This window comes from Rhagoletis pomonella, unplaced genomic scaffold (genome assembly GCF_013731165.1).
Source record: "Rhagoletis pomonella isolate Grant_MI unplaced genomic scaffold, Rhpom_1.0 Rhpom_scaffold_00005, whole genome shotgun sequence".
NCBI lineage: Eukaryota > Metazoa > Arthropoda > Insecta > Diptera > Tephritidae > Rhagoletis > Rhagoletis pomonella.
The window spans coordinates 37,399,434-37,413,394 of NW_023458559.1; the positions used below are offsets into that span (position 1 = coordinate 37,399,434).

At 41.1% G+C, this 13,961-nt stretch overlaps 2 protein-coding genes across 2 annotated transcripts; one reads left to right on the forward strand and one right to left on the reverse strand.

Annotated features, from left to right (window-relative positions):
• Positions 1-6: 6 nt before the first annotated feature.
• On the forward strand, positions 7-2,126 carry LOC118738894 (larval serum protein 1 beta chain-like). The gene has a single exon (XM_036469920.1). It carries the CDS (start codon positions 9-11, stop codon positions 2,106-2,108), a length of 2,100 nt encoding a protein of 699 aa, XP_036325813.1. The 5' UTR covers positions 7-8; the 3' UTR covers positions 2,109-2,126.
• Positions 2,127-5,911: 3,785 nt separating this feature from the next.
• Positions 5,912-10,657, reverse strand: LOC118738895 (DNA polymerase eta-like). The gene is made up of 4 exons (XM_036469921.1): positions 10,342-10,657; positions 10,008-10,275; positions 8,018-8,532; positions 5,912-7,924 (listed from the first exon to the last, which is right to left on the reverse strand). Exons 1-4 carry the CDS (start codon positions 10,500-10,502, stop codon positions 6,076-6,078), a joined length of 2,793 nt encoding a protein of 930 aa, XP_036325814.1. The 5' UTR covers positions 10,503-10,657; the 3' UTR covers positions 5,912-6,075.
• Between the last annotated feature and the right edge of the window lie 3,304 nt (positions 10,658-13,961).

Consider the following 13,961-nt stretch of genomic DNA (forward strand, 5'->3'; position numbering starts at 1 on the left):
CCTACAAAATGGGCGCACTCTTGCCAAGAGGTGAATTCTTCGGCGCTATGGTCCACACTCACCACAAACAAGCCTACGCTCTCTTCAACTACTTCTACTACGCCAAGGATTGGGAAACCTTCCAACAAAATGTTGCTTGGGCTCGCATCCATGTCAACGAAGGCATGTTCGTTTACGCTCTTACTTTGGCCGTCATCCACCGCGATGACTTCCAGGGTCTCATCCTGCCCACCATCTACGAAATCTTCCCACAATACTTCTTCAACAGCAAATTCATCTACGCTGCCGAGAAATTCGACTACAATACCTGGAGCAAGTACATCCAATACGAGAAGGAGTTCAATGATGTCTACTACCAGAACAACAAATACTACAACCAAGACTACTTCTACATGAAGGACTTCAAGACCTACCAATGGTGGAAATTGATGGGTCTGGGTGAGAACTGGTATGCTGCTGAGAAGAGCTACCCGCTACGTGAAAACACCTACGAAATTATGGCCGACGACAAATATATATCATTCATGAAGGATATCAAAATGTTCTGGCATCCCGTTGACTACACCCGCGATATAGAATTCTTCAACGAACACTCCATGTTGTCCTACTTTACTGAGGATTTGGGCTGGAACTCATACTGGTACTACTTGAACATGGACTATGCTTTCTTCTTGGATGGCAAAACTTTCGGCTTGGACAAGGATCGTCGTGGTGAATGGTGGGTGTACAATGTTGAACAACTTCTGTCTCGTTACTACATGGAACGCTTGGCTAACGGTTTGGGCGATATCCCAGAACTCTCTTGGTACCACGCTTACGAACAAGGCTACGATCCAGAATTACTTTCATTCAGTGGTATTGGTTACACATACCGCAAAAACTACTTCGAAATCCAAAGTTACGGCAACTACGATATGTTGAACCAAGTTCAAAGCGCTCACAAACGCATCTACGGTATCATTGAGTCTGGCGTCTACACCACCCGCGACGGTCACAAAATCGATTTACACCAGCCACAAGCTGTTGAATACATCGGCAATTACTTGCAAGGCAACGCTGATACCATCGATACCATTGACAAGTACGTTCTCAACTCCTGGTACATGCTGACTCATATGCTCGTCGCTGGCGTAGACTACAACGATTTCGAAGTAATGCCCAATGTCTTCCTGAATTACGAAACCATGATGCGTGATCCGCTCTTCTACAGCTTGTACAAACAAATCAGCACCGTCTACTACCTGTACAAACAACAACTCCACCCCTACACCAGAGAGGAACTTGCTCTACCCGGCGTTGAAATCAAGCGTGTGGGAGTCAGTGAAATGGTCACTTACTACGATTTGGTAGACTTTGATGTCACCAACTTAATGAACGACAAAATGGTGTTCGCTGATGGCGAATTCGTTTGGGATAAGGCATTATATGCCCGTCAGATGCGTCTCAACCACAAACCATTCAACTTTGACATCACAGTCCAATCTGACAAACCACAAAAGGTTGTCATCCGCACATTCTACGGACCTAAATTCGATGAGTACGGACGTATTATCTCGCTGGAGCAGAACCGTCAGAACTTCGTTGAATTGGATGAGTTCGTTTATGAGCTGACTGCTGGCGAGAATGTCATCAAACGTTCATCCGAGGACTTCGATTGGGCTATTGAGGATCGCACCACTTACACTGAAATGTACCACTACGTGATGGCTGCCTTTGATGGCAAATATGAACTGCCATTGGACATTAGCGAACCACACAGCGGATTCCCACAACGCCTGATCTTGCCTAAGGGTTGGGAGACTGGTTTCCCAGTGCAACTCTTCTTCTACATTGCGCCATACGAGGCAACCGTGGAACAGAACTCTAACTTCGACTCGACCTACTCTGCCGGTATTGGTTCCGGCACACGCCACATTGACAACCAATTATTCGGTTATCCACTTGACCGTCCAATTGATGAGAATGAATTCTTCGTGCCTAACATGTACTTCATGGATGTCAGCATCTACCACAACAATACACTCAAGAAATACTACGAGGGATACAAGAACTATGGTCAATTCGACTACAACTATTACAATGACTACTACACCAAATACTTCAATTAAATCAAGGGAATATATTTATCCAAATTGGTATTTCTAAGGAAATTATGATAGTTTTGTCGTACGAAAACGCTGTGATTACGTTATAATATCTAGAGTATTTGGTCATCAAGTGTTTAATTAGTTTTTTTTAATTGTATTAGAACAAATTAAAAAAGTAAAATAAAATGCAAACGGTTGCTACGGCAATTCAAAAACTACTTTAACTAAAACTGTTTTGTTTTGATGGATAGAACAGGGAATCATTAGCTCCTTGTTGATAGCAGAGGTAGTCGATTTCGCCAGAAAGACTAATGGTTTCGCGACTCCTACAGTGGGAGGAAGAACAATTCAAAGTTAAAGCCTTGATGGAAAGGGAGGCCAAATTAAATTTAACAATTCAATGTTAAAGCTTTGAAGAAAAGGGAGACCAAATAAAATTAGATAATCCTTGCCGATTGTCATATTTCAAAAAACTTTTTTAGTGAATACGGTGCAGTATTTCAATGAATGTCGCATAAAATATCCAGGATCTCGTACAATTTGTATTATTGGAACCGGTGGATGTGTATGTTCGGGGTGCAGTCTTGTGACACGTCTAAATCTTCATGCACTACGTCCCAATAGTCTCCATAGACCAAACAACCGCTGCATGGTTCTCCAAAGTTTTTAAGGAATCTCTCTGGAGTGCCAATCCAGATATAAATCTGGGTCGTTTCAATTACAATGATTGTCGCAGGTATGAAGCGTTTGTTGTTGTAGCGGCTACCTTAGCCCTACCTAGATCGGCTTATCGCTCAATCGTTGTCGTCAAGCTCAACAAACGGGAGACACGGGAGACCCAGGAATTGATTTACTCAAAGTGAGTTGGGGGGTTTTAGTTGAGTGGGTTTTAGGGGACATGAGAAAAGGTGTTACGAGTCATCAGGTGACTCTCCGCATGCCGGACACTCATTGGGTATATCCAGATTTATTCTACTCAGGTAGGACTTTAGCCTGCTGGAGCAGAGTGAAGGTGGTGAGAGTCTCCCGAGGCAGACGAAGCTCTGTCGGGCCCTTTCGGGTGCATAGGTTGTTTAATAAACCTCTGGGCTTCGTCCGTTAGTTCGTATAGATTCCTTCTCGCATGCCTAGTGGAAAGCTCTGTGGCAAGAAAGTGTCTGTTCGGGTGCCTTCGTATGTGCCCCCTGCTAGGAATTACTTACTTACCTTTACCCTCCCTCACAGGGAGTATTTGGGCCACGTTGTATAGGTGATGGTGAGACGGCAGCAGAAGACATCCAATGGCTGTCCGGAGTGACGTATTTTGGCAAGTATTTGGTCTCGTCCACTGCGTCCTGCTGGTCTCCGGCGGCCACACGGACGCTGTATAATTTAGAACCGGCCGGCCAATTGCCTTGTATGTTGCCAGCAATGTTTCTTTGCCTTTGCCGCAGGTGCTGCCGGCTAGCGACTTGAGAACCTTGTTGCGACTTGTACGCTATTGCCAATTGCGATTGTATGCGCCGAGAAGGAGAGCAGACTATCGAAGGTAACTGAGTATTTTAGGGTTATTCACCGTCGGAATTAGTACACCATCGACGCGAGTAGTCTAAGAGGGGTTGCCGAGGACTTCGTAGGGAGAGGATTGAACCAGTGATGCAGACCGGAGCCGGCCTCACGACTCACAGGCAATGGACCACTGCATACGTGGAACCTTGCTGCGCCAATCAAGCTGCCTCCACGGCACAACAGAGTCCGCCTGAGCAACTCAACACTAACACAACCTCACCACAACACAATACAAAAGACAATACCACAGATACAACAGACCACACTACAGATACAACTGCACCACCACCCACACGCCACCGCCAACAACTCCTAGTTCCTCCGACAAGCTGCGCGGTGTGTCAGTCCAGGATATTGCGTAATGTGACATCAGTCAAGCGCAACACCTGCCTTGGCTGGTGTGACTTTAGGGCATGCTCAAGACCGCGCACCACGCGAGATTGGACAAGAGATTGTGAGGGCCCATTCTGTGCTGCTCGGTCGCAACCCCCAACTGCGACGCCGCCCACTAACACCACCTGGCAACAGGCCCAGCAGCAACAAGCACAGCATGTGGCGGTACGGCAACACGCATCACTAACACCCCAAATTCCAATAAGTCTCCCTAGGCACACGAAGATTTTACAATTCAACTAGAACGGACTTCAGAGCAAGATTGAGGAGATAACCGTCTTCATGGGATTTGTTTTAGCCTACAGTTCATACCGCATCCTCCGGCGGACAAAGCCAAGCGTTGTGAAACCAGAAGGGTGTACAACCCCCCCCCCCCCTGCGCCCCCCCCCCCCCCCCCCCCCCTGCTTTCACTAGCAGTGAAGTTCAAGTGGCCGTCGGGAAGGCGAAAGCCTCCACAGCAATGGGTCCCGACGGAATATGCATATTGATGCTGATAAATTTGGGTCCCGCGGGAGTAGCGTACCAAACGAAGGTCATCAATATGTCAATGGCCACTCTCCTCATCCCAGACATCTGGAAGGTGGGCAGAGTGGTCCCACTGCTCAAACCGGGGAAACCAGCCAACAAAGGAGATTCTTATCGACCGATAACACTCCCTTCATCGGTAGCGAAGACACTAGAGGCCTTGCTACTCCCGTATTTCACGAACCACCTGACCCCAGCGAAGCATCAGCATGGTTTCCGTAAAGTTAACAGTACAACGACAGCACTCAACGCCATAAACACTCAGATAACACGTGGCCTTAACCGCAACCGTCTCTGTGAGAGAACTATTCTAGTGGCGATGGACCTGTCAAAGGCGTTTGACACCGTCAGCCACTCCACGCTCCTAGAAGATATAGAGGCAGAGAGGAAGCCGAAGCAGAGGCTCAAACTGTGGTTGGTGGACGAGGTCACCCAAATGGGCAGCTGCTTGCAGAAGAGCCCTCGGCCAGGCACGTCAGGAGGCATCTCTACGAACTGACGGACGAAGTCCAGAGGTTCATTAAACAACCTATGGACCCGTCAGCTTATCGACAGGCCCTGAACGGAATTCACAGGGAGTCAGTCTCGAGTTATGTAGACTCCAGACCTGTGAATGCCGTTCTAGGCGCACAACCACCGGACATCGACGAGACGGAGCTTCATCTGCCCCGGGAGACAAGAACCACAATAGCCCAACTTCGCTCTGGCTACTGCAGCAGGTTAAACTCATACCTGAGCAGACTAAACGCAGATGAACCAAATGAGTGTCCGGCATGCGGAGAGACACCTCATGACTCGAAACATCTCTTCGTATGCCCGGAAAACCCGACAACCCTAACGCCTTTGTCCATGCGGACCGACCCTATTGAGGCTGCACGCTTCTTAGGGCTGCCGTTAGTGGGAGATATTAACCGATCTGCACGGGGTTGTTGTAGCCGCTACACCGAGGTGGAGTTGGATGCAATGGTCTCTGATATACGCAGGTATAGGTTTCTGGCCCTGGGTTTGACTTTATGCTAGAACAGAAGAATGCGGAGAAGATGTTGCCCCATGGACGAACAACGTTTGAGATTTCGCTGACCTAAACAGGGTTGGATCACCGAAACAACAGCCCTTGGTTGGGTAAAACCCGAGTGACTCCGGTACGTAGAACCGGTTTTCGTGGGAATGGGCTATCCGTATTTATCGCTTAAATACTATTAATATTTACTACTGGAATTCAAAGCTTGAAATAATATCAGAGTTCAAAGTTAAATAACAGATGAGTTTGAATATCAGAAACAAGTTTTTATGAAAATCGGGGGTACATAGATTGAATATGTACATGAATACGTATGTGTGTATGTAAATAATTAAACAATTCTTATCAGCAAATGTTGAATAGTAGAAATATAATTATAATTGTAATTAAAAACTAAACTCACCTCCGGTGCTTAGAATATTAACAGCAAAGTTGATTGAAGATACATATATTTTATATTTTTCACTCTTCAGCACTGCTTACGTCTAACTATTTAGTATTTAACAATTTGATTGTGAAAAGAATTTTGTAATTGGTTTGATATTTTTAATGCTCGACTGAGTTGTATTGAGTGTGCTATTGCAACCGCCACTCGCCTTTTTGACAATCGGAACAGTGCGCACCTCCAGCATATTGAGTTGACGCTGCAGCGATTTCGCGATGTGAAAATCTTTATGCTCTTGGAGCTCAGTGGTGACAACGGGCACTTTACATTCCCCACAAATCACCGTATCCACAGTATCATCTAATGTGTTGATTACCTCGGTGAATTGCTCAGATTCTGCCACACACACTGGTACATTCGTAGATGTGGTTGCACCTTGAGCTGAGGGCTTAAGATACTTCATTATGCTTGCGCTACTTGTAGCACATTTTCCTCCTTCTTTAGTGCAAGTGACTTTTGTTGCTAGTACTAACGACTTTTTTGCTTTTTTATTCGGTGCAGCACTACTAGTAGCTAAAGGCTTGTTCAATTGAGCTTTAACTTCCGTACGATATTCATCACGCAATTGCTGACTGAGTTGCATGGCCACATGATGGTCTTGATGCAATTGTATTGAACGGATGTCTGATGGTACATTAGCCTTGCAAATTTCACATTTTGTCATCTTCAAAAGTTCGGCACGCAATTCAGGTATCGCAAATTCGACATAACTTTCCTCATAAGATTGTGGAGGAGTGTGCTTCGAAGTTGCTGCAATCTCGTTGGGTTGGGGAACATGAGTTGGGGAGGAGTTATCTTGCGAAGCTGTGTATTTTCGCTTAGTGCTTTTTGTATCATTATTTTTGTTTAATTTAGAAGTAGATTCTTTTGTGTCACCTACTATAAAAGTCATTTTCTGTTGCAGTTCAAAATCGTTCCCTTTGCTTTCAAATGCCGTCGTCTTACAGGACTCCGTTGAAGACAACTGCACGTTGCTTGCATTTGCTGTTTTAGTCAAATTATTGGTTTCATCTTTTGTATTATTCAAAATTTTTGCAAAAAAACTATTTGATATGTCGCCACTTTTAGCCTCATACTTCGAAGTGATGTCACTACCGCCAACTGTGGAGCCCTGGCTTTCGATTTCGTTGTTTCTTGGTTTTCTTAGCGCATTGAGAAAGAAGCTTCGTTTTTCCGGTGGCTGCGCACTCTCCATTGTTTCATTTGTAATACTTTCGAGCGACGATGATTTTTCCCAATCTCTTGAATTTGTCCCAACATTACTTGAGCCACTTGGCTTATCTTCATGATCCGACGCACGTCCTAAGAAATGTTGCATGAATGTTGGTTTCTTTGCAACAAAAGGTTCTGCGATCTCAGTGTTCTTATTTGTACTAGCGTTGTCTATACATACTGGCTGAGTTACCGTATTAGTTATTTCGTTTTTCTTCTTAGCTGCCAGATTGGCAAACATTTCCTGCAATTTTCCTTGTCCACTTTGTATTGTTTCGAATTTTCCTACACTAATACCCAAAAATTTTATAGGGTTATTCAATACCAATGAGCTGCCAGGTTTAAAAAATTGTTTAGTGTGCGATTGTATCACATCTAAACTGCCTTTCGTTAAAGTTTCTTGATCATAACCATTAAGTGGCGCTGAACGTGAACTAGATACCTCTTCTCCATCAAATTCTTGTATGAAACTAACAACCATTTGTTTAGCTCGACGATTATTTTCGAGCATATCCTTTTCCATGCGATCACACACCTCGTTGGCTAGCTCACCTAACCAATGCCGCAGTGTATTTAAACCGGTAATGTTGTTACGTCCCGGAAATTTTTTGCAACAGCCAATGCTTTTCGAATAGAACCGTGGCGTAACCGCTTCCAAGTCAACGCCGCGGCATATATAATAAAGCCAGGTGCTAGAAAATGAATAATTCCTCATAAAATACATACAATGTCCATACATACATACATATATATTTTTTATAAACATAGAAGGTCACATAACTCACCCGCTCTTCTCATCGAATTTCCTTTGCAACTCCTGCTCTGAGTACGGCAACAGCTCGCCTAGAAAACGTATTTGTAATGCCGCACAAATTTCTTCACCAAATTTGCCACCCAGTCCACGTATTTTGCCAACCGGCAGAGTTTCAAATAACGTGGGTATCTGTGCCAATGGCAAAATTGTCTGCTTGTTTGGTTTATTCATGCCACAAGCTAGTTTTGCGAGTATTTTATTGTGTGCTATACCGGCGGAGCAGTCATAGCCCGTCTCGGCCTTGACTGCGGCGCGCACTTCTCCTGCAATAGCAGCGCCAATAAGCAAACGTATATCGCTTTGACGTGCGGCCATATCGCCAGCATCATGAGCTTCCGCAAATGCGCCCGCTTCGGTTTCTAAATCGGCATCCTCTATATTGGAATTATTAAAACGTCTTGTAATTACGTTTACATAATCGCCTATGCCTGCATATCCAACGGCGTATGTATTTACAAGTCCTTCTGGCTGAAGCATGGATGAACCCTATGAAATAAAACCCGAATTAGGTATTTTTCTGGGAAATGTTTAGCTATTTGTACAACGATTTAGGGGTGGGGGGGCGGGTACGTGATGTAAATATATATTTTTCACCTTTCCGAAAGCTGCCGCTAGATGGCAAGCCGGGGTGTATCAATTTTGAGTAAATTAGCGTCCTTAAATTTCGAAATATTGCAGTTTCAAGCATTTCTGAAATTTACCGATATATGAAAAGCGGCCGTAATTTTAGTCCGATTTTAATAATTTTCAACGTTTTGCTTTTATTGGGCAAGCACAATAAAAATACCGAGTTTGGTACAAATTGGTAGAACGGTTACCGATATACATATATGTATGTGATCATAAGTGGGCGGTGCCACGCCCATTTTCCAAAATTTTACCATAAACGTATTTCTTGGTAAAGAATTGTTGCAACCATCAATTTTGAATAAATTAGCTTTAATATTTACTGATTTATCGAAGATTTTGTATTTCTCTAATTTACCGTTATATGGGATGTGGGCGTGGTTATTTTCCGATTTTTTAGATTTTCGGCCATTTGGTATGCTGTACCAAGGCTGTATCAAAAACTGTGCCAAGTTTGGAAGAAATTGGTGCAACGGTTACCAAGATATACACATGTAATCATAAGTGGGCGTGGCTACGCCCATTTTCCAAAAATTTATAATATTTTTATTTTTCGTCTAAAAATTGTTGTAAATATCAATTTTGAGTGAATAATATTCAGTAGTTACTAAAATATCGCAGTTTTCGTATTTCCGAAAATTACCGTTATATGTGGAAGTGAGCGTGGTTACAGTCCGATTTCGCCCATTTTCAATACCAACCTACCTTGGATTAACGGAAACCTACATACGTTGAGATATTTGAATTTTTGCTCGAGTTATCGTGTACACGGACGGACGGACATGGCTTAATCGATTTCCCTATTCATTCTGAGCATTTATGTATACATTTGTCTATATCTATCTCGATTCGTTTTGGCTGTTACAAACAACCGTTATGTGAACAAAATTAATATACCCTTGTGCACAAGTGCGCTCAGGTATATAAATGAATACGTTCCCACGACAGTCGGGTCTACGTAACCGGAACGACCCAGATTTATATCTGGCCAAGGACTGTCACACCAGCAACACTCCCCAAAAACCCTTTGGGAAACTTGTATGATGCTACAACAACAACAACAAAAATTAAGATATTAAGTGGCTGCTTTAAGGCAGAATAAGAGTAATCAGTGTGCGTATATTTCGGAAATTTGCAACAAATACCAACATTATTGTTAAATTAGTGCACAGATTTAGTAAATTAAATTTTTGTAATAAAGCGTGAACTGTCGTCTACAAGTGTGTGTAAACGGTTTTTGATTCGATTCACGCGCTTGGGCACAGCAACCCAAAATAGTTGTACAAATTCATAAACAGTACCCATTTTTCTTAACAAAGATTAAATAAACTTACTGCACTCATGCCTCCCAATCGCTTGTTAACCGATTCCGTTATATCCAAATACGCCTCATCAACAGAGGCGCGTTCCAGTAATGGCGTGAAGCGCTGCAGCACATTTGCCACTTCTTTGCCTGCGTCACGGTACTTGCCCAAATCGGCTTTTTCGCGTATGTTCGGCACTTTTACCAATTGTATTTCAGGGCAACGCTCCTTTGCTTCATCGCCGCGCATGTGGCGTGTTACACCTTTCGCACGCGCTACATAGTTGACAGCAATAATTCTATTTAATATTGAACCACAGTTAGCTTTTTAAATAAACCTACTTTTGATATTTTTTAGAAATTACCCGCCACCTCGCCATGCATTGTACTGCACCACTGCTAGCGGTTGTCCCTTCAATTGGGGATCAAGTTTTTCTTCGACTTGACAAAAGAAACAGTCCATGTCCACCAACATAATTACGCGACTATACTTCTGTTGCATTGGAACATAGTTTCGAGACGACATTTTTGCGAAAAACCAAATACTTTTTTAGCAAAACCAGAACATGACAAAAACTGACCTGTGAAGAAATTCATCAAAAATCGAAACAAACGCGCCCGCGCGCCAAAACAAATGTTTTCAAAGATCAGCTGATAAGACGGGTACAGTAGATACTCGATTTGTGGTGAACATCGATAAAAAGGGAAATTTATTTTAGTTGCGTTCCAGATGCTTCACGATTTGCAGGTTTTTACAAGAAGTCGTTCCAGGTGACCACCTTCGATAAGGTTTATTAATTAAATTATATTATTAGGGCATACGCACGGGGCGTTTTTACAGGCAACAAAAGTTGAATGCGAAGTTGAATGAGAAGTTGAAAGTGAAAAAGTTGCCATCTCTATTCAGACGAAGCGATTTTGGATTCAACACGAATTGTTATTTACATTATTGAAAATGAATTTAAATCGCAAAATTTTATCAATTGGCGTAAATTTGGTAAGCTAAGCGTTGGTAGAAGTGGTTTTAGCGAAGCTGAAAGATAAAATAAAACTAAAGTAAAAAAGAAAAAAAGTATGTATACAGAACAGTGTTGGCATTTTTTGGTACAATTGTACTTGTTTGATATAGTTTCATTTACAATATACTTTCCTACTACGCAGTACTTTTTAGTACAATTTTGTAATGAATACTAAAAATATATAGCTCTGAAAATTCACAGCAAACGATTTTTTGTATTCTCTTTTGTTTGCCTGTTCGTATTTACCTTTGTAAGTTTTGAAAAATGGCTTGAACGAACTAGTAATACTATAATATAGGCTAGGTAAATTTTTAAAGAAACTTTTCGATACTAAGTTTTATTAAAAAAAAAATGTCGAAGTCAGCTTCATATAGAAACAAAGTCTTCGTTAGTTATAAGAAGAGATTTTCTTAAATATAATACCTTTACGGCACTCACATATTGACAAGATTTTACTATTTATTTTATTATTCTTTAATTTCAATTATCTGTTTATATAATATAATGTATTCTTTAAGAAAAACTTTATAAACCCAAGATTAAATCTTTGCGAAACATTCAAAAACCAACATACTTTCGTAAAAATTTCGAGCTTTATTAATACTCTTTAGTGTTTAGCCCATTCAATTTTAGTATAATAAAGTGCAAGTTTAAAGTAGCTTGGACTTACCGTTGAACTTGGCAATTTTTTTTTTTGTCTACGATGTCAGCCATTTTCTTCCATACGAAGTGTGTTCGATGATTTTTTGATATGGAGAAAATTAGCAACACCTTCATCAAAGAAATCTTAAAAAACTTAGTTATAGTAGAATTTAATGGGCTAAAAAACCGTACACCTAAAATAAATCTGGGAAATCGAATTAAAAGCTCGAAATTTTTTCGAAAGTGTGTTGTTTTTTTTAATGTTGCACAAAGTTTGAACCTTGGATTTGTACAGCTTTTCTTAAAATATAAACCGTATTTTTACAAAAAATAATTAAAATTTAATAATATTAAGATAAATTGTCAAATCTTATCGTAAAGTTTTGATAAGCACTTGAAATGCTATTAAAATGTCAAATTTTAGTACTGTATCCAAAGAAAATGTCTCTTTTATCCATTAATAATAACTTAAATATGCTTTTTGTTAAGATGTATGCCTGAAAATGTGTGCATACATATTTGCCTTAAATGCAGTACATGTGCACGTGAAATCAATTTGTAAAAGTGTAAAATACGTAAACGAATGTACAAAAACAATAAAACTTTCTCATGAATACCATAAAATCATTAAATCATTGGTCTTGAAGGGAATGTACTAAGAAAATATATGAGCGAATTAAAAAGTGTATACAATTTATAGCCGAAAAGTACATTTTTTGTATAGATTTCGTACTGAAGGAACATTTTTATTCCCCAACACTGATACAGAATGTAAACAGACACAGGGTTGCAAGGAAAAAAAGTGGAACGAGCTCAAAGTTGGCTGGTGACCAACTTTGTTGAAAGCGATTAGTTGAAAGGCCGTTCGGACGAGGCGATTTTTGCTTTCAACTAAAAGTTGCCTGAAAAATCGCTCGTGCGCAAGCCTTATAATAGAGAAAGCAGCTGTTCCTGCAAATCGTGAATATCGTGAAGCATTCGGAACGCAACTATTATGTATAAATTCGCCTTGATCGATAACTAACATAAGGTGCAATATACATATCATCGTTTAAAGTACAAAACCGCGTATCAACAAAATGCAAACCCGTGTATCAAGATAATGCAAAACCGCGTATGTCAGATTGCATAAATTATTTTCTAATTAGTAAAAACACTCATATTTCAAAAATGGTTCTCTTTTTTATAAAGTAATAGCACTTCTAGCTAGTGTATTTCATGACGAATGGATAAGGCGAAATTTCCGCCAACAGAAATTTGCAGTCATATGTTTAAGAAGCAGCTGTTCACAACGCACAAGGAAAAAGTGGGCAATTTTATTTTACTTCGTTTTAATAAAACAAAATGAGTGCATCGTTATCAAAACGCAATGAAACATTGCAGAATGTAATACCATGTTCTGACCGACAACGAAAACCCTTAGAAAACGAGTGTTGGAATTGTGGGCTGAAGGCTGTTCACACCGGCTGTTAGTGTTTTCGTTGACATTTCTTACATCCTCTCATTGCAGTTTTGCTACACAAAAACAAAACCAAACTGCTTTTCCCACATTTTCTTTTCATTAGCAACCTCTTACTTTCATTCTTATTTTACTTTGGCCAGCCAATTAACAATAAATACGAAATAGCGTATTAAAGATGATAAAATATGACATCCACTTCGATAAATAATCGAAAAAAACTAGTGAAGACTCCGATTGGAACGAGTGGAACGTGAGTTTTCAAGTAGTTTTCAGCGAAAACAGAACATGGTATAAAGATTTGTGCATGCATGTGAAAATGTGTGTGTGTGTGTATACTGTGATTGCAAATTTCTGCTAGTTTTCGTTTCTTTACTTTTTCCTCTTTCGATCTCTTTGTGCGTAAAATTATACTCTTCGCTATTCTGCTATCAACAGCTGTAAAAAGTTAAGAAAAACTCATACTGATAGAACTCTCTCAGCTCTCTCCACCGGCAAACCTCCGATGACGTCATATTTACGTTACTCTCCTGAACTTCACATCAATCAGAGCAATCTTGTATTCTATTGGTCTTGGATAAAAATTGCCCAACTCTCAACTTTTGACGCGCGTCAATGCGACAAAACAAAAATGCATGGAGGGAATTCAAACCAGCTGAGTTTTGGCCAATCAAAGTGAGCCGTTTTGTTTGCGACAATTTTTTCGTTGGGCACGTTCAGAAGGCGCAACTGCTCAGTAACTGTTGCGATTGCACCTTCTGGTCACGTTGGCGCATATTCATGGTCATATTTAGTTCACAACTAAGTCGAAACTATCCTAATGTTACGATTATCCTCGAAACCTTGAGGGATTTCCCAAATATAC